This window comes from Chiloscyllium punctatum, chromosome 39 (assembly GCF_047496795.1).
Source record: "Chiloscyllium punctatum isolate Juve2018m chromosome 39, sChiPun1.3, whole genome shotgun sequence".
In the NCBI taxonomy this organism is placed as follows: Eukaryota; Metazoa; Chordata; class Chondrichthyes; order Orectolobiformes; family Hemiscylliidae; genus Chiloscyllium; species Chiloscyllium punctatum.
The window spans coordinates 37,375,777-37,398,531 of record NC_092777.1 but is presented as its reverse complement, the minus strand read 5'-3'; the positions used below and the strand labels follow the sequence as shown (position 1 = coordinate 37,398,531).

The 22,755-nt window shown below is 39.3% G+C and overlaps 1 protein-coding gene across 3 annotated transcripts in view; it reads right to left on the bottom strand.

Annotated features, from left to right (window-relative positions):
• LOC140463959 (alpha-1,6-mannosylglycoprotein 6-beta-N-acetylglucosaminyltransferase B-like) overlaps positions 1-22,755 on the bottom strand; it is an 864,396-nt gene that overhangs the window by 472,290 nt on the left and 369,351 nt on the right. For all 3 annotated transcript variants that reach the window (XM_072558468.1, XM_072558467.1, XM_072558466.1), the window contains one exon: positions 4,885-5,015. In XM_072558468.1, the coding sequence (XP_072414569.1) occupies positions 4,885-5,015 (131 nt within the window). The remainder of the gene's footprint in view (positions 1-4,884; positions 5,016-22,755) is intronic.

The window sequence follows — 22,755 nt, the reverse complement described above, 5'->3', positions numbered from 1 at the left end:
AAGCATAAAAACATAGACAACTGAGGCAGGAGTAGGCCATTTAGCTGGTCGAATCAGTTCCACCATTCAGTATGATCATGGCTGGTCATCCAACTCAGTACCCAGTTCTCCCTTTCTCCTCTTACCCTTTGGTCTATTTAGCCCAAAGAACCAACTTCTTCTTGAAAATCTTCAATGTTTTGGCCTGTACTGTTTTCTATTGCAGAGAATTCCATGGATTCACCACTATGTAGGTGAAGAAATCTTTCCTCTTCTCAGTCCTAAATAGCCTACACCGTATCCTTAGTTAAAAATCACACAACACCAGGCTATAGTCCAACAGGTTTATTTGGAACCATTAGCTTTCAAAGTGCTGCTCCTTCATCAAATGGTTGTCCCCTGATGACACCTTCCCGACATTTTGTCTCTCTAATGTGCAGTCGCTTTCATAGGAAGCCATACCACTTTGGTTAAGTCAGGAGCAGTGACACTGGGCAACTTTCTCCCAAGACTTAAAGTCAATCCCACACATCCTAAGTGAAGCCATCAATGTCCTTGAAACATTTCCATTGACTATCATCAGGTGGTGAAGAAGCAGTGCTTTGAAAGCTAGTGATTCTAAATAAACCTGTTGGACTATAATTTGGTGTTGTGTGATTTTTAACTTTGTCCAAAACAGTCTAACACCGGCAACTCCAAATCATGACTATATCCTTAGACTATGATCTCTGGTTCTGAACTCCCTAGTCATGAAGAACATCCTTCCTTCGCACACATCTGTGTATCCATTTGAACCCTACCAAACACCCTGGATTATGAACATGCTGATCTTCACTTGCAAGGAAAAAATAAGGGAGCTTAGAAGTTTGCATGTTCACCACTGACATTTAATACACAAATGGCACATGTAGCACCAAGAAAATAAGCATTATACAGCTACTTTTGTTGCCTTTATACTCAGAAAAGGTATTTTCATTTAAGTACCAAAGGCAATATTTGGCATGGAATAATATCTCACGAAGAGAAGAATGGGAATTGGCAAAAATGAATATTTGTGAACAATATGATGATAGGTTATGACGAGAATCATTAACTCTGCTACACTGTCCACACATGTTGCCCAACCTTCAGTGTACTTCCAACATTTCCTGCTCTTTTATCAATATTTACTGTTTTAATTACCTATATGTGCTACAAATTAAACAAAAATATCTCATAAGCTGTAACGTCCCAAAACAATTTCACTACCCCACAGTTTCCCTATTTAATCTTAATCAGATTCTTGTTTTAAAAATGGAATTCTGCTTCTCGCTGCTTCATTACAGCACAATCTGTGAAACAATCAGTAAAGAATTCATCTTCCTAGCATGGTTAAAAAACTGAAATCACGAAATTAAAGAAGTTTGTTACAATCACCAGCTGGTCATGTGGGTTCTATGTATCCAAGTAGCGTCATGACGGTTGAGAACATGCAGAAAGATGTTAGAGACCCTTGGGATCCGGGATACCATAGACAACATGGAGCTAGAGCACCAGCACCACTTGCCAATAAAAGAGTACAAATGGTTCAATGACACATTGAAGGAAGAAATTCAGAAATAAATTATTTTTCCTGATAAAAGTTTCATTAGCTCACATAACAAATAAATAGTGTCTCCTTTCATTGGACAATACTTCCTGTACAGCAATTGAAATTTCATATTCTTGCCGGTGAAATGGTAATTATTTACCATTTAAAGTTCACCATTGACATCCAAGCGGGCTCTATTTTCATTTCTAATTGACGATTGCAATTAAGGCTTCCAGGCGAGTAAGTCGAAAAGTTTATTTAGCACAAAATTAATTCAAAGAGTACAAACATTAGTTTGTGAATGCAAAAGCCATAGCAATTTGATTTATTAGGAACTCAATTTGTCAGTACACTCCCACCAGGTATGTTCAGTGCATATCTAATCTCTCCCTACAAGTAAAACTCATAAAATACCTTGTTCTTATAAACACCTAGTTAGCCATCAAGATTAGTTCAAGGATCTTTACAATTTTATGTATTGATCCTCGCATGGCTTAACTGAAATAAAATTAAGTTAATGCTTGGAATTTCAGTTTCGTCTTTGCAATAATTCCTTCATCCTGTCAACGTTTATCCAAGTGAAAAAGATCCGGATCTGGATTTTCTAATTAATACTAATGCAATTGTTTCATGAAGCCACATAATTTGAGACAATGCATTTGCTAAGTATATTCAGTTGGCAATGATTATTTGATGCAATTTTAATATTTCTCCAGTTCAAACAACGCTGTTAGCAGCCTCTTTCAAGCAGACATCATTAGTAATGATGTTTCCTGCTATGCTTTTTTGGGATGTCTTTATGAAATTTCAATTAAGCCATTGATATATCTAATGGACTACTTTTCCTCAAGATAAGGCTGTTAAAATATATGCCTTTCTAAAACGTTTGAAAAATTGCATGCAGAGATTGGAGATAGGACAATTAGAATAACAGATTAAAACAAGCTAAGATACTGCTGCGAAGAAAAATTAGAAAGAAAGCAGTCTTCTTTTTATATTATTGCACTTTTTTTAAAGCAATTATTTAATCACTTGAAACTTATGAAAGTGCCATATTTACATACATTTACATTGTAAAAACAAATTGCAAGATGAGAACTGCAACTCAAGTTGGTCCAAAATGATAGCAAATGCAGAGTTTTCATTGAGTACAATCACCAATCCAGACACAGATTATGTTCTAACTTGAGCCTATTTTCAGGAGAGTATTTATCCTCACATTTTTGCTTAAACCCTCTTGCATACATAAAACCAAAATCAGCCATGAGTCAATGCAGCATTTTAAAAAGTTGTTTTTAAAAGAACAAAAACATTCTTTAAACATTTTCCTCAATATATTTGAAAGCAGCAACTTGGTACAGTCTGACAAAGAAAACAAAACTAGATTTATGAAAAGAAATAAGCATGCTAACAACTGAGACAATGTATTGGTATCCAGATGTTAAATTACAGAAAAGAAAATAACTTAAAAAAAACATTTCATGGGGAAATACAGTAAATTTTTTAAATGTGTCAAACCTTTTGATGCATAAACAAACACAAGTCGCAGAGATTCCAAATGGTGAGTAACTCTACTTGGAGGGAATGGCCAGTTTTGTAAATAGGACCAGCTCCTTGCATGATGATTTCAAATGCAAATTATTGTGAAAACTTGATATACAGAATGTGCTTTATATTCCACCAACTTGTGCATTGATTCACCTGCTCTTGGGTGAACTGCAGCAAAATAGAATGTAGTGCAACTAAATGAGAACTCTCGTTCAAGAATTTTGAAGGTATAATAAAACTGCAAGACCATGCAGATCCCTAACCATCTTCAAAAACAAAAATGCAGGTTTACATTTCCACCATCATGGGCATTAGATCCAGCACTGGAGCAGTCCTGCTTTTTAAGAAGGAGTGGCTTGGTGCGGTCTCAGGGCATGGAGAAGCCTGTGAGCTGAAGGAGGGACTGAAAGCTGGTATTGCAAGAAGTATCTGAGGAAAGATGGTTTGGTTTGTGTTGTGTACCTGTGCGTTTACAACTGCTAATGAATTGGTCGATTATTTCAATCCAAGCTGTTACCAGAATGACACAAACTCAAGCCTATGTATCCTGAGGTTTATTCAAAGTTTAAATTGGTCTTCTGCAAGATTTTGTCAGGCTATTTGTGCTCATGATTACTAATACCAGAGGACTTAACTGATCTTTATCCTTTTTTTCCCTAAAGCAAAAATGGAGCTTGATTATTTGTCTCTGTCTCTCAGCTAGTTGTAAATCCAGGGAATAAAGATTGATTCCTTCTTTAATAATTGAAGTTTTGATAGAATGTCAATAAAGTTTGAATCCATGGGCATTACTATGCTCTTTAAAATGCCAGCATAAACATTTGCATTCCAGAATAATGCTTTTTCCTTTTATTCCCGTTTTCCTTCTTGTCAATGCTCTAAATATAGCAGGCTTGATTTTGTAGATGATGTAGATAATCCGCAAAAAGGAGCAGATTAATTTCTCAGGTACTTTTTCTTGGTTTTTGCATTATTTCGATAAAATAAGACGATCCTATTGACTGATATCTGGAGACAGTTAATGCTTTATTATTCAGATAGGAATTTTTCATTCAGTTTTTTCTATACTTTGATCTAGGATTGCTTTGTTAAATTCAAGTTGTCTTTCAGTGCTTCATAAATCAGACCAGCTCCCTCGTAGTTCAGAAAGAAAATACTCACAAATGTTTCTTCTCCATTGAGGTTACTGTGCTTCAGTATCAGTTGTTTTACTTTAGTCCTGGTTGTAGTTGTAATTTCTGTTATGAATTCATTTAGATGATGAGGAATGACTGTCAGAACAAAAAAGCCCTTCAAACTGCCAAAGATGCTAGAACCTTTTAGTACCAACTAGCTGCTATGAAATAGCTGTCATCATGAGCTTTTATTGACCTTTGGTGCCATCATGACATGGTTTATTGGGTCAAACGTGACTGCCAGTATTGTATAATTTCTGCCACCCTATGTTTTAGCTAATGCAATCATATACCACAAAGATTAGATACTTGTTGAGACTCATTTCTTGAAGTTTATTGACAACACTATCGACATTACAATCATATCACAGACTTGAACATGGGTTCAACTCTTACTGATTTAACTTATAATTATCTGTATAATACATATATACAACCAACTGATGAAACACACTACATTGACTCAGTTGTACACGTATCTTTATACCAGAAAGACACATGTCATGGTGTCAGCTAACTGGCCTTAAAGTCACACTGCCTGTCTAATCTGGAATCTATGCAGTTAGACAACAACATTGACCAGAATAAAATATGGAGTCTGTTAAAATGTACCTTTCTCATAGAAGGAAACTTCTCTTCTTGCGGCAAGGCTTGTTTGCAGAAGCTGTTCAACTCTACTTGTTAAATGTGAAACATTTTGTGCAATTGCTTGAATCTTCTCCATGAGTCCTGCCGGTTGGAAACTGAGAAAGAAAGTCATTTTTCAGCTATTCGATGTATTTGCCAAAAAGCATAGACAATATGATTGTAATGATTAAAATGGGAGCAGTATTAACCACTTCAGACCCTTTAAAATTCAGCAGCGAAATGTAAACTTTACACTTAAGCTAAATATCTAGATTATTGATAAACTTATATCACATCCAGAAGGATATCAAACAGTGAATACATTGATGCTATTAGGTTGTCAGGATATCAGTCATGTATCTTATACCAGCTTGTTGCTCAAGGATTCTTCATAAGACAACACCATTCACCCTCTGCCCCCAAACCACTCATTCATTCCTTCTGCATTCCAAAGCAGGAATGCATAGATGAGTGTTTAAATTTAAGAAATTTAACTTGCCTGTTCTGGTCTTGCCAAATACCTAACAGTAGGTCCATTTGCAGGTCAGAGCCTCATAAATGAGTACAGATAGGGGCCTGATAGTGCAACTTCAATGTTGACGCAATTTTAGCTGGATGGCCCTGCAGTCCAACAAACCTTCTGAATAAAGCTTGGTGGCATTATGTTTACAGGCTAACAAACAGAACGAGCAAACAAATCTGAAATATCAATCACAAACAGTTTTAAATAATTCATTCATGGGATCTGGATAATGCTGATTAACCATTTATGCACATCCCTGATTATCCTGGAGAGTGGTGAGCTATCTTTTCGAACTTTTGCCATTCTTGGGGTGTAAGGATAGGAGAAAGTGAGGACTGCAGATGCTGGAGACCGGAGCTGAAAATGTGTTGCTGGAAAAGCGCAGCATGTCAGGCAGCATCCAAGGAACAGGAGAATCGACGTTTCGGGCATCAGCCCATCTTCAGGATTCCTGAAGAAGGGCTGATGCCCGAAACGTCGATTGTCCTGTTCCTTGGATGCTGCCTGGCATGCTGCGCTTTTCCAGCAACACATTTTCAGCTGGGGTGTAAGGATACCCAAGTTGAGGTTATGAGTGGTTTCTTACAACATACTGACACATTAAGTTATTTCAGAATGTAGTTAAGACTTAACCATATTACTATGGGTCTGGAGTCTCTTGTCAGACAGACCAGGTAAGGAAAGGAAATCTGCTTTCTTAAAGGCTTATTTTGACAAACAGCAGTAAAGTGTTTGCCTTTAGATGAGCTTTTCATTCCAGATATTGTGAATTCAAATATCATCATTTGCCACAATGGGTTTCAAATCCATGCAAACCAAAGTATTAGCCTAGTGTTCTGGATTACCTGTCTAATGATATTATCAGTTGTGCCACTGCCTCCCATATATGGCATTGTGAGTGATGCATTTCCAAGACATTTAGGAACATCCTATTTACTCCTTACTGTTTTCTGCCCTAAAACACTTCAGCATATACCTTCACTGATAGAACACACACTACTCATAAAGGATGATAATTCTTACGGTGGTTGGAGTATGACCAACAGAGCAGTGATCAAGCTAGAGGTCATTAAGGTGGACAAATCCCCAGGACCGGATGGGATCTATCCAGAGAGAGGAAATATCTGGGGCCCTGACAAATATCTTTGTGGCATCCTTAAATACAGGTGAAGTGCTGGAGGACTGGAAGGTTGTTCATTTTGTCCCCCTGTACAAGAAGGGTAACTATAGACCAGTGAGCCTGACATCAGTAGTGGGGCAGTTGCTGGAGAGGGTACTGATGGATAGGATCTATTTATATTTAGAAAAGAATGGGCTTATCAGTGATAAGCAACATAGTTTTGTGCAGGGAGATCATGCCGTACCAACTTAATAGAGTTCTTCGAGAAAGTGACCAAGTTGATAGATGAAGGAAGAGCTGTTGATGTCATATATATGGACTTTAGTAAGCCATTTGATTAGGTTCCCCATTGTAGACTAATGGAGAAAGTGAAGTCACATGGTGTGCAGGGTGTTCTAGCTAGGTGGATGAAGAAGTGGCTGAGCACTGGAGACAGAATAGTAGTTAAAGGGAGTTTCTTGAAATGGAGAAAGGTGACCAGTGGTGTTCCACAGGGGTCAGTGTTGGGGCCACTGTTGTTTGTGATATACATAAATGATCTGGAAGAGAGCACTATTGGTATGATCAGCAAGTTTGCAGATAACATGCAGATTGGTGGAGTGGCAGATAGATCCTATCCGGTCCTGGGGACTGTCAAAGAATACAGGAGGATATAGATAGACTGGAGAGTAGGGCGGAAAAGTGGCAGATGGATTTCAATCCAGACAAATGTGAGGTGATGCATTTAGGCAAAACTGATTCTACAGTGAATTATATAATGAACAGAAGAGCCTTGGGAAAAGTTGATGGCAGAGAGATCTGGGAGTGCAGGTCCATTGTACCCTGAAGGTTGCTGCACAGGTGGATAGAGTGGTCAAGAAGTCATATAGTATACTTGCCTTCATTGGACGGGGTATTGAGTATAAGAGCTGGCAAGTCATGTTAAAATTGTACAAGATATTGGTTCAGCCGCATTTAGAATACTGTGTACAGTTCTAGTCACCACATTACCAAAAGGATGTGGACGCTTTGGAGAGGGTGCAGAGAAGGTTTACGAAGATGTTGCCTGGTATGGAAGGTGCTAGCTATGAAGAGAGGTTGAGTAGGTTAGGTTTGTTTTCACTAGGAAAAAGGAGATTGAGGGGGGACCTGATTGAAGTTTACAAAATCATGAAGGGTATAGACAGGGTGGATAGAGGCAAACTTGTTCCCAGGGTGAAGGATTCAATAACAAGAGGTCAAGGTTTTGAGGTAAGAGGTGGAAAGTTTAAGGGGGATATACGTGGCAAGTACTTCACACAGAGGGTGGTGAGCATCTGAAACGCATTGCCAGCCAAGGTGGTAGAGGCAGGTATGGTAGATTCATTTAAGATGTGCCTGGACAGATGCATGAGTAGGTGGGGAGCAGATGGATACAGATGCTTAGGAATTGGGCAACAGGTTTAGAGAGTAGATTTGGATCAGCTCGGGCTTGGAGGGCTGAAGGGCCTGTTCCTAGGCTGTAAATTTACTTTGTACTTTGTTCTTTGTTCTAAGCAACTGTTGGGTCTAAAGGATTATAGGTGACAGCAGTGAGCTTTCCAACACATTAGTAAAATATGCAGTTTTACCTTCTGTTTGCACCAACTCCTGCCAACTTGGGCAGATTAAAATTTAGTTAATTTTGAGATTGGAAAATGTCATTTTGTTTTTGTTCACTAAGAATTAAAATGTTGTATGATACTTGCAAATTCCTTCTGATCCTGGAATTAGTATTGTATGTAAGCAAGTGTGATGCTGGAAAAGCACAGCCGATCAGGCAGCAACCAAGGAGCAGGAGAAGTTCATGCTTGAAACATCTACTTTCCTACTCCACAGATGCTTCCTTACTGGGTGTGCTTTCCAGAACCATACTTTTTGACTCTTATCTCCAGCAGCTGCAGTCCTCAGTTTCTCCTAATTATTGTTTGTGTCCATAGTATCAAGGAATGCTGACCTCAGCAACATCAAAATATTTATGGTCAGAGAATGATATCTTCATGCAACTCAATTCCATTGAACAAGGTTCACAAAGAAGGTCCCCCTGTATCGCTTTGACCGACACTTCTGTGCTGCATAACGCTGGAGGAGCTGTTACATTTGAAGATTGTTCTCATCTCCCCACTCAGCATAAGGTTGCAGCTCTCACAGATCCCCATTGACTATCCTGTAGTCTCAGTGTGTGCTCTAGGCATTTGGAACAGAGTTTCGAAGGATCAAGTGGCTGGCTGTCTCTGACCAGTACTGACATGAAGTCCTGGATGTGAGCAGCATGGAAAGCTGATATAGAGATGCTATGCTATGGCCCTAGGTGGTTCCAATAGCAGGTATTGCATTGCAGAGAGACTGGACAGCATGGCATGCCTTTCTGACTTGTATACCTACACAAAATATAGTGTCCCTGACCCTCTCTCATGGACAGAGCATTCCATGGAAGATAAGTGACTGTGGCTGTCCTGCATCTTTGCAGTATTATGAAGGCATCCTTGGCTGGAAGCTCTACAGTGGACAGCTTCGCATCAGGTTAAGGCTGATGCTGGTCCTGAGTTTGCATTCCTCATCCATTCTTGTAGCAGCCCTTAGTGCAGTGGCCAGAGGGATGACCACGGCTTTTGTGTCTGGATCCAGTGGAGTTGGTTCAAATGAACCAATGTGGTCAAAATCTGAAATGTTGGTTTCTTCTGTGTGGACCTCTGACAACTGTGTGTCACAGCAACTTCTAAGACTAAAAAATTACTGGCAATTGGAAAGGGAAGGTGGTGTATGGTTAGCTGCTTCCATTGTTGCTAGGTTGCCAGGCAGGCCCAGTAAAATGACAGAGTTCGCCTATGCAAAACAGACACACAGCTTATATACAAAAAATCAACATCCTATGATCAGTTGTAGAATGATGTTTACAAGTTACTTGTGAACTGGGTGGAGTACATTTCACACATGTCCAAGGATTCATTAAGGGACAACATATAGTCACTCCTTTGTAGGGCTAGGAGGACTAGAACACAACCTTTGATTCCAGAAAAAAAGTACTGAAGCCTAACCCTGTGTACCATGGTTTACCACCTATTCCATTCCCTGCTCCTGCTTGGAGTAACTGAATTCCCTGCTGCTTGGTATAGACAACTACCATCTAGAGACTGGTCACTTCCCTGGCTTATGTTGTTCAGATCTGGACCTGAAATTCCTTAAACTTCCTGATGCTTGCTTCCAACAGTCACCGTGTCTGCTCCACCAAAAACCAGGAGACCAAGGTTCAAATCCCATCTGGTCCAGATGTGTGAAATAACACCTCTGTACAGGTTAATTAGAACATCCTCTGATTAGATTATATTACAGTGTGGAAACAGGCCCTTCGGCCCAACAAGTCCACACCGACCCGCAACCCACCCATACCCCTAATCTAACACTACAGGCAATTTAGCATGGCCAACTCACCTGACCTGCACATCTTTGGACTGTGGGAGGAAACCAGAGCACCCGAAGGAAACCCACGCAGACACGGGGAGAACGTGTAAACTCCACACAGTTAGTCACCTGAGGTGGGAATTGAACCCAGGTCTCTGGCGCTGTAAGGCAGCAGTGCTAACCACTGTGCCACTGTGCTGCCCACCTGCCTGGCTTCAACAGACCCTCATTCTTCCCTTTACAATAAGAAAGAAGTGTGATAGGAACTGCTGACATTTTACCTGACAAATCCTTTAATTTGGTTTACAGATAAACATGGTTAAAAGCCACATTATATCTTCTGGCTGTGATCTGTTTCAGCTTTATTGGCTGTGTCACAGAACATGCTGTACCTAACCGCTACACAGTTAGATGAATTACCCCACATTAACTGAATGCTTAAGGGCTAAACTGTTACCACTGACTAAAACGCAATGTCCTACCAAGGACTCGTTAGAATATAAACAGACAATAAATCTGCTAATGATTGCTCCACACAGTTCTGTCAAGTTTATTGCTCCTATTGACATTTTGTGTCATGGGCACGGAAATCAAACATTCCTGATGATTACCATTTAGCAGGTATCTGTAAGTTACATGTTGAACGGGACAACTTTAAATGAGACCTCTATAAATGCTATTATAAAATTATCATTTTAATTCCTTTTTCAGCAGTTTTGTATTAGTACTATGAGAGTCTAAATATTGACCTCTTTGGGTTTAATTACAAAAGCAGTCAGAACTAAGTTGTCTGCCTTAACTCTAAATTGATTCATTATTCCAGCCCTTCCCCCTCAGCCATATAAACTCAGAAGAGTTAATTTATAATATTGTTTTCCTAGCAGCATCATCTCTGTCTAGCAATTTTATTGCAGCTGAGTTACACTTGCATCAGGACAGTAGATGTGCCTTTGGCAAGACATTTATCAAGAAAGCTCATTTGCAAGATTTGTGAGTTCTTGAAAAAAATGTGCAGAATTATGAAATATAGTCTCCAAAGCACAGGTTAAAACTGGAGTAAATCCTATATGATAAAAATGCATTTTTTTTTGTCATAATCTAATGATTTGAATTGGGAATGCAATCTCTAAAATATAGATTAAAGCTTCTGAGTTCGTGGCAATAAAACAGAATTCTGCTTATTTAGCAATGATAAAACAGTAAGTTGTTCATTTGTAACTTGATCATCTGACTTGTGTAACTGTGCACATGTATGTTGTTAAATTGGTAACACAAAAACAATTAATTAGAAGAGTTTGAGTTGAGGCAGAGGAAGGAATGTATATATGAGACTTTGGTGTCATGTTGAGTCTATACTATAGTCTAATTGCTGGTACTCCTGCCGAGGAGTCTGAAAGTTCATCCCCACTGCAAGGGCTTGAGTACAAATTCCAGGCACACACTCCGGCACTGTACTGAGGTGTCAGTACAGCGGTGTCAACTTTTGGAAACTAGAGGTGCCATGACATTTCAAAGAAGAGCTCTAAACTTATTCCTTGATCAATGTCAATTTCTCAATCACTAAATTAAAGATAGAGCACTTAGTCATTCACACATTGCTATTTGTAGGAACTTGCTGCAAGTCTGGGTTTCCTATATTAGTGTAGTACTCTGCGAAAGTGCTCCAATCGTTGTAAAGCACTTGGGATATTCTGAAGTTTTGAAGTCTGCAAGTCTTTACTGTTTCTCTTTTGCGAACAGTTTAGGTTGCATTTATATTTTATTCTGTTTTTTTTAAAATGTGAATATAATGTAACTCAGCGAAGACTAAAATATTTTACATGCCTGCATGTATTCTCAGCAACAGGAGATTAATGCTTTAAGATATGCTATGTAACACAAAACCAAAAGCATTAAGTTCTTAAAGAGGGCTGAACCAACTGATTGTGAATAGGAAAAAAAGTTATTCAGGGGAATTTTGATTTCTGATTGCTCCAGGCCACAGAATCCTGCCTCTAAAAAGCTATAGTAAAAAAGGAAAGGAGACCTTATCTCAGTGGAGGTGAGAAGCTTTACTTGCTCAATTGGAATAAATCAAAAAAGGACTTGAGCTGAAAAATATACAACCAATTAATGCACAAGGCAACCAAAGGTGAATGATTGAGATCAAATGGAAGCAAAAGATAATCTGTTATTTTTCCAAAACAAATAATTTGAATACCTAGAAAGAACAAGTGCAAGGCAGATATTTGTAGGAAGACAGCAGGTGATCCATTGTCAATGGATCTATTATTTGATTTGACACTGCTTTTACATATTTTAATATATTCATGTATGGTTATTTGCCAGCTAGATGATAAATTATGAAAACTGGGCAAAAGGTATGAAGTCAAGTGTGTGGTGCTGGAAAAGCACAGCAGGTCAGGCAGCATCTGAGGAGCAGGAGCATCGATGTTTCAGGCATAAGCCCTTCATCAGGAGCCCTTCAGCGCCACACTCTTGACTCTGATCTCCAGCGTCTGCAGTCCTCACTTTCTACCAATAGTAATGAAGGACTGTTTAATTTTGTTGGAATGCATACAAAGCAATCATGGATGAAATCTGTGTCAGAATGACTTCTCTGATTTTAAGATATACTGTTAAGAGCCAAGGCACTGTTGATGCTGTACATCTGTGCATAACTGCATGAGTCATCCAGCACTGGATGTCAAAGCTTTCATCTTGGAATGGGAGAAGTATCAAAAGGGTCCGTTTCAAAATAGTTAATACCTCCAAAATCATATTAATAGAAGCTTCGGTATGTGAATTATTGACTTGCTATAAGCAACCATTCAACAATTCTACAAAGATGTGCATAGTTTGTTGTGGTTGATTTTAGAGATATTCATGTCAGAAAGTTAATTTTGCCAGGTAGTTAAGCACCACTTTCTCCAAAATAAAAGTAAAATACTGTGCATGTTGGAAATCTAAAATTAAAACAAAACACGAGTCAAGAATCCTGCAGCTCTTGCAGCATATGTGGAAAAAGAAGCAATGTTAGATATTGAGTTGAATGTGATTGTTGTTTAGAATGCCTTCTGAGAATCAAAACTTTGTTCCCCCTTACCACCGCCACCTCCCCCACCCCACCCCCCCACAGATTTGGTCAGAGCTGTTGAATATTTAAGTTTTCTCTCTTTAAGCCACTTTCCCCAGTTTGGTTCAAACTTGGGTTTCCTCTTCCTTAACTGATATAGAAAAGTTATTTCCAATTATTCTTGGAAAGGAAGGAAGGAGTAAATGGTTAGAGTACTCTTTTAAAATGCTACCATTAGCTTCTATGGATCCACTGAAACAATATAATGAAGACTTGATTTTGATTATATTTATTCTGTGTTAGCCAAATACTGTAATGTGAAAGTTCAGCATATTTTAATTAGTTTTAGCAGTTTAATGACCCGAAGGTATCCAGTATCCATATCATTTACCCATTTGACTGAATAATTGGCTTGGTAAGCCAATTATGAAGTTATCAAGCTCGCACATTGTCAATATATTAATTGAATTTGTATGTTCTTGCAGGAGGTTGATGTTAATCAGCATTGAAGTTTAGTACCACAAATGCAACCCTTTATTTAAAGTGTCACCATTAGATTAAGAGACTCAGTTTTCAAAATGGAACTCAAAAGGCATTTCCAACATATTATTTTGTTAGAAGTGGATTTGAAAACTTAGTATTTTATTAGAAAATTGGCAAAACTACTCAAACAAGAGAGTAAAATTTTAACAATTGTCCTATCATAATTTGTAGCTGATCTAACATTTGCATTTCCATTTGCTATCTTAAAGATTATTCTTCTTTACGTACCTTGAAGTTGGTGAACAAAACAGTAAGCATTGTTTAAAACTGCCCACAGATAAGATTGCATTCAAGAGAATATTGGAATTCTTGAGAATGGTACTCATTTCAAACACTAGACATAAAAATCTCAGTGAAACCTGATAAAACATATAATTAAATGTACTCTTCGCTGATAAAATATTTAATCTCCCATCAGGATGTATATAATGCAACAAAATTTATATATCAGGAAAAGTGAATGTTCTCTATCGAGTGAAATCTATCATCTTGATGTCATGGTATTGTGACTCGAATTACTGAAGGAGAGCTACATGAAACATTTGTATCATTTTGATGGCGAGGGAATTTTGGCCATTTTTCTAATACTAGAGTCTATGCATTAATATATCCACACAGAAGTCTGGCTATCCGTCAATTTAAATTGCAAGTAAACATAAGCAATTTCAAAGCATAAATGTGAATGTCAAATTTTAAACTTCAAAGTTGATAGGAGTTCCCTTCATTGGAAAACAGCCCCTTGGTATATAATGCATGAATCTTTTTAGAAAAATAAGGTTTATGACAATGCTAGGGGTGTTGGAGAAGTATTTGTTTTAAATTGTCTTTTTCAGGATACTTTCAAAAGATTTAGCAACTGTACTGTGGGCTGCATTGCAGCAAATCAGAAATTGGCCTGAAGCTGCAGGGATTGGTGCAGTTTGTGACTCTGTGGTAATGAATGCTCAAACACAAGGGATCATTTGACAAGTTGGTTTATTGTTAGGTGAAAGAACAAAAGCATGTGCGTTGCTTTGATGTTTTGAGCTAAATGATACTGTTGATTTATCTGTTCACAGTTCAATAAATCCAGCTAGTTATTTATATCCCACTCCACAGTTTGATAGTGATTATTCTTCTGGCTTCATGTGATACATCTTTATAAATGGGTAAAACTCAAGTCTTGTAAGAATTAGAGTTGGTAAATGTAACAGACAATGCCTCTGGACTCTTGAAGAAAGCAAGCTATAAGACTCAGTGGTCAACTTGATCTGACATTCATAAATAACACCAACACCATCTAAAAAAATGGAAGTTATTGCATCTCTGGGGCAGCAACTACAGAATGATTAAGTTTAACATGGTCAGGAATACAATTATACTGAGACCAAAAAACTAGGTGTATAACTTTATGAAGACTAAATCCAAAGAGATGAGAAAAGCATTGAGACAAATAGCTTGGAGAATAATGTTTAATAACACTTGAGCTGAAGGCAATGGAATGTCTTTAAACCAAAAAAAGTGTCACCGGTAACATAAACAAGTTAAGACTGAGTAACTATGAACTGATGTGGATTAACAAACATTAGAAGTGAAATAACAAGGAAGAATTACCTCTGCAAATTCTACAGGTTAAAAAAAAGAGATGACTGGGGTGAGTAAAGAAGACAGAAAATGAAAATAGAGATTTGGAGAAAAAATAGCTATCTGGAAGAAATTTTTCTGGTATCTCAAAACGAAGAGTTGTGCTAGAAAAAATGGAATTGCTTAAAATATTTAAATAGCCTTGAAACTGATAAGCACAAGATCACAGCGCGGGAGAAAGCCATTTAGCCTAACCTGCCTGTGCTAGCTCTCTGAAAAGTGACTAATTAATCCTATTTTCTGATCTTTTCCCGTGGTGCAGCAGATGTATTTCCTTCTTAAGAAAGAATCCAATTCCCTTTTGAAAGTTAATATTGAATCTGCTTCTATCATTCATGCAGGCAATGCATTTGTGATCATTTCAGCTTGCTATATCAAACTAATCCTCCTGATCTCCCCCATGGCTTTTTTTACCAATTATTTTAAGTCCTGTGGTTACTGACCATCCAGGTTGTGGAAACAGTTTTGATCTATCAAAACTGCTCTAAAGTTTGAAATACTTCTATCACATGTCTCCTCTGCTAGCAAGAGAAAAAGTCTGTTATTTCACCACATAACTGCAACACCTTGGGCTGAACTTTCCTAGCAATGTGAAGATGGCCAGAAAGAAGCCAGAGATGTACTGCCTGGTTTGTTTTGTATGTTTCAAAACTGAAGCTAGATTTGCCCAATGTATTGATTTCCAATTTTTATGAATTTACTCTCTGATGGGTCAAGAGGCAGGATGTAGCAATGAAAACTCAATGACCCATGTTCCTGCTAGGAGGCACTTTCCCAAAGTTGAACTTGCAGTAGTGATGACCATTCACTTAGTAGAAGTGGATATCTGTTCAAGGTAGTTATTACGATACTGGCCTCTATTGTGATGCTTGAAAGTTGACTATTGCCAGGCAATGACAGGCCAAGACAGACTCTAATAATCTCTCCTTAACATTTGAATTTGTTACTATTGCTGAAATCCTGCTACCTACATCCTGGGAGTTACCATTGACCGGAAGCTAACTAGAACAGCCACATCAATACTGCATAGTGCAGGCCAGAGGCTAGGAATACTGTGATGAAGACAGCTTACCAGCCTCTTTGAGGGCATTTAGGTTTGGGAAATAAATGCTGGCTGAGCCAGCTATATCCATCTCCTGAGAAATAATAAATAAAATAAATTATCTTTGTCCCTTCTCAGATATTTTTCCCACCAACCTTTAGCCTAATCCATTGATTTACCCTGAAATGACTGCTACTCCATCTTTCTTTCTGAGCATTCTTCACAGAGTCTGAAGAGGTGCATCTATTATTTTATCTTTATGACCTGTCGCCCCAGCTACCCCATGTTTGTCTTTGCTGACCATAAGTGTTCACTACTGCTGGTGCTAGCCTTATCAATGTTCTTTACACTACACCCACCAAACTCACCTCTGCTCATTTCACATTGAAGAAACAGCATCCTGGAGAAGAGTCAGGCCAATAAATCTCAACACTCCTACATTAATTGCCTGCAGACTCATCATTGCGCTGTCAGTTCATTGCATTCTCCTTACAAATCACTGCCAATGTCTGAGGACACTGCAATACTTGAAGTGCTCTGCTCTTACAAGCTACATGAATAGTTATAGGTGCACAAAATGAAAGACAACTTGATAACACTTGAGTTTGTCTGAAATCAGTTTTTACAGTGATAAGCAGAAAGGATTAAGTAATTAAAATAATTATGTTTTAACAAGATGCAAAAATCCTACTGAATTGCCTTAAATAGACAATGTACTTACTATGTGGTAAGTGACATCGTTATATTTGAGTTCTATGATGCTGGATAATGGTTGTGCAAAATTATTTGTAGAGATGCTTATTAGCATGAATTATATAAATGAAAAGATCTGCAATGCAACTTGTTTTATTTATTTTCAACACTGAAATAAATATATCATTAACAGAACATTTAGAAATTTAAGTGTCAATTTCACCAAATTTCAGCTTGTCTATTTCTCTTGTTCACGTGAACATTAAATCATAGTGAGTGATACTAAGTTGGATAGCCAAAGTTTGGACACAGAGGCAGAATTTTATAGTATCCTAAATGACATGGGCTACTGTAAGAAATGTTACAGATTCATGCGAGGCCACATGGGGAAGACCTCACTGCATCTTTTAACTGTGTGTCAGACAACTGAACAAGATTCTTACTAGGCAAGCAACAAGTTGCCTATTATCAAACTTATTAACTGCAAATCTTGCTGCATTAATGTACAACTTCCTTTCCTATCACCAGCCACAAGCAAACTAAATGTTGACAATTTTCATCATTAAAGTCAGAACAGGTACTTGTTGAATTCTGCTTGTCACATGCTCCAATGGACCTCCATCTTGGAGACCAGGCACAAGTTTCTCAAGACATGCTTCATGGGCATTGGCCTTACCCAACCCATGTCCATGGACATTGTCATCCAACATATGGCAGCCTCTTAGGAGTCTCATGGCACATCTCCAATCCATTTACAGCGCACTTATACACTTCAATGTACACCTTGGTGTGAAATATTGTAATGCTGAAACAATATTTGGACTCAGCTCATTGCCTTGACCTAGTTGCATTGCTAGGAGTTTGCTTGGACCTTCAGTACTCACTCACTTTGAACCTGCCTGGATGCTCTCAGCATCCCTGCCTTGCCCTGCCTGGCCTTTTTGTGCCTGCGTCGTCAGCAAGACATGCCAAGCACAAAATACTGCTGAGAAAAAGATATGAAAGGACTACAGATGCTGCAAATCCGAAACAAAGACAGAAAGTACTGGAAAATCTCAGCGGGTCTGGCAGCAGGTGTGGAGAGAAATCAGAGTTAACGTTTCAGTCTAGTGACCTGAAAGAAAAATGGTGAAGAAGGGTCACTGGAGCTGAAATGTTAACTCTAATTTCTCTCCACAGATGCTGCCAGACCTGCTGAGTTTGTCCAGTAATTTCTATTTTTGTTGCACAATACTGCTGCACTGCATTGCCATTTAGCACAGGCACAAATCCAGGAAGTTGTCAGGGTTGTTAGCAGTCCTCAGTCAAGTCAAAAGAGATAATCCTTAGACAGGGAATTCATGCACAGGAATTCAAGAGCAACCTCTGGTATCAGTCCAGGGGCTTGGCCGATCAGAGTCAGGGTGCTCTCCTCTCAGTGGTGAGGAGCTGGATGTCAGGCAGCTTGACTCTTTTTGCTCTAATGTGGACTTTTGTATCACCTGAAATGAGAGAGGCAGGTAGTAAGGGAGATGAAAGTGGGTGGCCCAGCTGTTGCACTTGCAGCAAGTGCAGATGTGTCCTGAGTGAGTGAGTAGAGAGTGCAGGGAGTATGCAAGATTAGAGGTGTTGAATGTTGGGGATGGATGACGATGAATGAGGGTAACTATTGCAGCAGGTACCATCAGTGGTAAAATGTGACTCTTGGTGGTAGACGTGTGTAGTAGCAGAGATTGACTGAGTGTGATGTTTCTGAGAAAAGTGAATATCACACTGCTGAAGTTGAGAATGTCATTGACCTTTTTTTTTACTGTGCTATGCATTTCTTCAAGTGGCTGAGACACCACTGACGTGGGTGGCAAACAAGGACCAGGCTAGCATGGTCTGGTGTCACAGCCTCTTTTGCTGATACTGGAGAAAGGGGACATCCTTTCCCTACACCACCCATTCAGCAAGATCTCCAGATCCCAGCCCAAAACGCAGGGTTCTTTTAGATTAGATCACTTACAGTGTGGAAACAGGCCCTTCGGCCCAACAAGTCCACACCGACCCGCCAAAGCGCAACCCACTCAGACCCATTCCCCTACATTTACCTCTGCCCCTAACACTATGGGCAATTTTAACATGGCCAATTCACCTAACCTGCACATTTTTGGACTGTGGGAGGAAACCAGAGCACCCGGAGGAAACCCTTGCAGACACAGGGAGAATGTGCAAACTCCACACAGTCAGTCACCTGAGGCTGGAATTGAACCCAGGTCTCTGGCGCTGTGAGGCAGCAGTGCTAACCACTGTGCCACTGTGCCGCTCACAAATTCTTTTCTCTGCCATGTCCAGAACAATGCCAAGAACTGTGCAGGGCCAACAGGACTTGTCTGGTTGCTTTTAAAGACACCAATCCAGGATCCTGACATTGGTGAATTGTTCCAGGATCAACAAGTGGTACTATGGGGCTAGAATCAGAGAGGGGGCACTACAGATGCTGGGTAGGTAGTTACTGAACTGTTTGTGAGATATGATGAGAGATCTCTCCATGCTTTGCAGAGAAATATTCTCTCTGTGGAACTTGGTATATTTGAAATAAACATTAGATTCAGACCAGGGAACCTGATACATGATTATACCTTGCCATTTGAAAAGAATGAAGCTTTGCAGCAGCTGCTTGTTATGACAATTGTGCCATGCAACCAATGTTAAACATACCGAGAGGCTGCATGTTTTAACAGGGGGCAAGATCATGGAGGACTAGCACCATTTAAAGCTAAGCTGCATTACTTAAAACCAGACTGCATCTCTTAAAAAGGCAATGTATTCTGGCCATAGCTAATGTTGTAGTTCCTTGGAGACAAATCAAGACCACGTGGAGGTGGTAGAAATGGTACCACAAGTGCCAAGACATTTTGCTTTGCTCGGAGCTTTATTGCAAGAGCTTGTTTCTTCCTTCACAAGCTGTGTGGCCCTCCAGACAACAGCTGAGAATCATCAATCTGACAAGAGAACCTGGATGCTGTCCAAAAGGTTTAATACCTTCACACAAGTAGTCAAAATCAGTAAACGTGACCAGCTGCAATTAAAAACAACCTGTAATCTGCATCTGGAAATAATGTAGAAGGTTATTACTGAAGAAAGAGCTGAGAACTCTGGTTGCTCAATTGCAGTGTCCCTACCTCTAAGGTAGCAGGCCCATGCAATAACATCTCTGAACAGGTTGATTTAAAATAAAATATCTTAAAGAGAGATCTGACATGATAAATGAGGTGACAAACACTTTCCAATTTCTCTGGCCTTACAGAAATGAGCTCAGCAACTTGACAGGCAATATCCTCAAAGGAAAATAGAGTATTTGTACCTGAAGTTGTCTGCCAGGACAGACTGTCACCATTTTATCAAGGTCACATAGGTATAGTATGGGTGAGACTATTGGCCAGGGATTAACGGTGATATGAAAAGGTTAGTGAGGATGTCTAGGACATGCTAGAGCCACTAGCTACAGCAATGAAGAGAATGCATTTACCCACAAGATTCTGTTGGTTCCTTTGTCCAAGATCACCATTTGATCTCTTTATTATGAATGGAGGTAACTTTATCTTCGTTTTATTTCTCCAAATCTCCAATTGTCAGAGAAATGAAAAACACTTCAAGCATGTCCATGGCAGACATGTTTAGTGCCATATTCAGTCTGTTTTTAACAATAGACCACAGTTTATGGGCAGATCTTTTAGGGGGATATATGTGGCAAATGGGTGTGAACCGTGTGATGTCCTCACCACACTGGCCTCGTTCAGTCTCACTGGGCAACTAGTTCACACCATTAAATCACTCATCCTGTCAGACACAGATACAAGAATTTCATGTTGGCATGTTACATCTCAGAGCTAGGTCTCCACATCGGGGCCAGCAGAGATCATGTCATCATGTCCAGAAGGCAAATGAGAACAACATTACCAAGCTACCATCTATCCAAATTTTCCAAGCTGTAGGAAGTACTTTGCAACAAACAAGCAAGGGCGAAGATGGTGCATGACCCATATGTTTGTGTGGAGTTACGTTAAAAAGTCAGACATCCCACAATGGGGACATGGAAGCTGCAGGGGTTTCAAAGTGTACAGGATTTAGGATTTCACAACACGTAATGATGCAGCACTAAAGAGGAACAGAAACTAGTTACAGCAACTGTGCAATAACAAATTGTGCACAGCAAAAATGACTGAGCACACCAGACAAAAACAATATGCTGGAACAATAATCAAGACTGATGGCATGTCTGTCAGTCAAGAACAACTGAGGGTGAAATCCACACTTCCAGAAAATTATCCCTAACAAGGTTTGGAAGAGATGTGCAACCAAAACTTTGAGATTTCTTGTAAATTTCACAATCCCTATCAATGTGTAACTAATTATGCTATTAACTTCCCTTTATGTGTTTGCATTTGTAAAAATGATTGCAATCTTTGGAAATAGAGCAGATTGGAGTTATCACTTTTTGGAATGATGTTTCTTGAACAGATTTCTTTTAAGTCTCATCACCACATACTTCTGGACTGCAGCACTCTATGCACACATTGTATCTGGAGACTTCTTTGTGCTGTGCGTATTTGTTTACTTATAAATAAACCTACTGGAGATCTTAAAGAAAACTAAATCCATATAGCTAATTTATGCTACACTTAAATCATACTGAAATATCAACATAAATGGTGTTTTTTATTTCAGGCCTGTGGCCATGAGGAAGCTATGAATATTGGTCATTATTAGATGGTAACGTTAGGAAACTTTGAGTAATGGTGATTTTTTAATTTTTTTAGGTGAGCCAGGGTCTGGTGATGTGCCTGACTGTCACATGTGTCTGACAGCCTATTCAAAATATGGATGGATCAGATTTCTCTCACGTTCTCCTCCTCCTCTTCATCATTCTCCTCTGGCTAAAGTAATCATTAAACTCAGGAGGGTGAACACTATCCCATCATGATAGACAGATTCTGGAGCATTTAACAGACTAGTATGAATTGGGAAGCCTATTGCAGCGATAACTGGAGGGTTTCTCATGCAACATCTGAGTTTAGTAGTTGAAAGATTGCTGGAACAGTGATGGCACAAAATGAATGATTAACCTTTCTGCCAGGATATTGGACATCCAGTGTCATGATGTGCTGTTAACAGTTGCACACCAATTACCTTTGACCTTTGTAAGGATGGCACAGTGATTAGCACTGCAGCCTCACAGCACCAGGGACCTGGGTTCAATTCCAACCTTAGGCAATTGTCTGTGTGGAGTTTGTACATTCTCCCCGCATCTGCGTGGATTTCCTCTGGGTGCTCTGGTTTCCTCCCACAATCCAAAGATGAGCAGGTCAGGTGAATTGGCCATGCTAAATTGCCCATTTGTTGGGCCGAATAGCCTGTGCCCGTACTGTAGGGAATCTAATCTACCTCTTGAGTAAGTAAGACATTTTATGGTTTCAATACATCGTGCTATAGAAATGTGGTACACACAAAGGTAGCAAGCACTCCCTGCACAGTGGGGGTGCTACTAAACTGGCAAAGCCAGCAAATGCTCTTCCTTCTCTCTGCTTAGAGGCAAAACAATGGAAATCATTCAGACTCGAAACATTAACTTCCTCGCTTTCCATGGATTCTGCCTGATCTGCTGTGATTTCCAGCATTTGTTGTTTTCAGTACAGATTCCAGCATCTGCAATAATTTGCACCTAGATCACCTTTATTCTGTTGTACAGAGCCTCTGTCATCTCTCAGATGTAGCATTGAATAGGGAACAGACAAATGTTTGCTGTAACTTCTTTTCGAGTCTGGAAGGAAATGCCAGCAAAAATTCACGTTACCTTGAAATCAACTGGTACCATTGCGCTAGCTGTGTTCCAT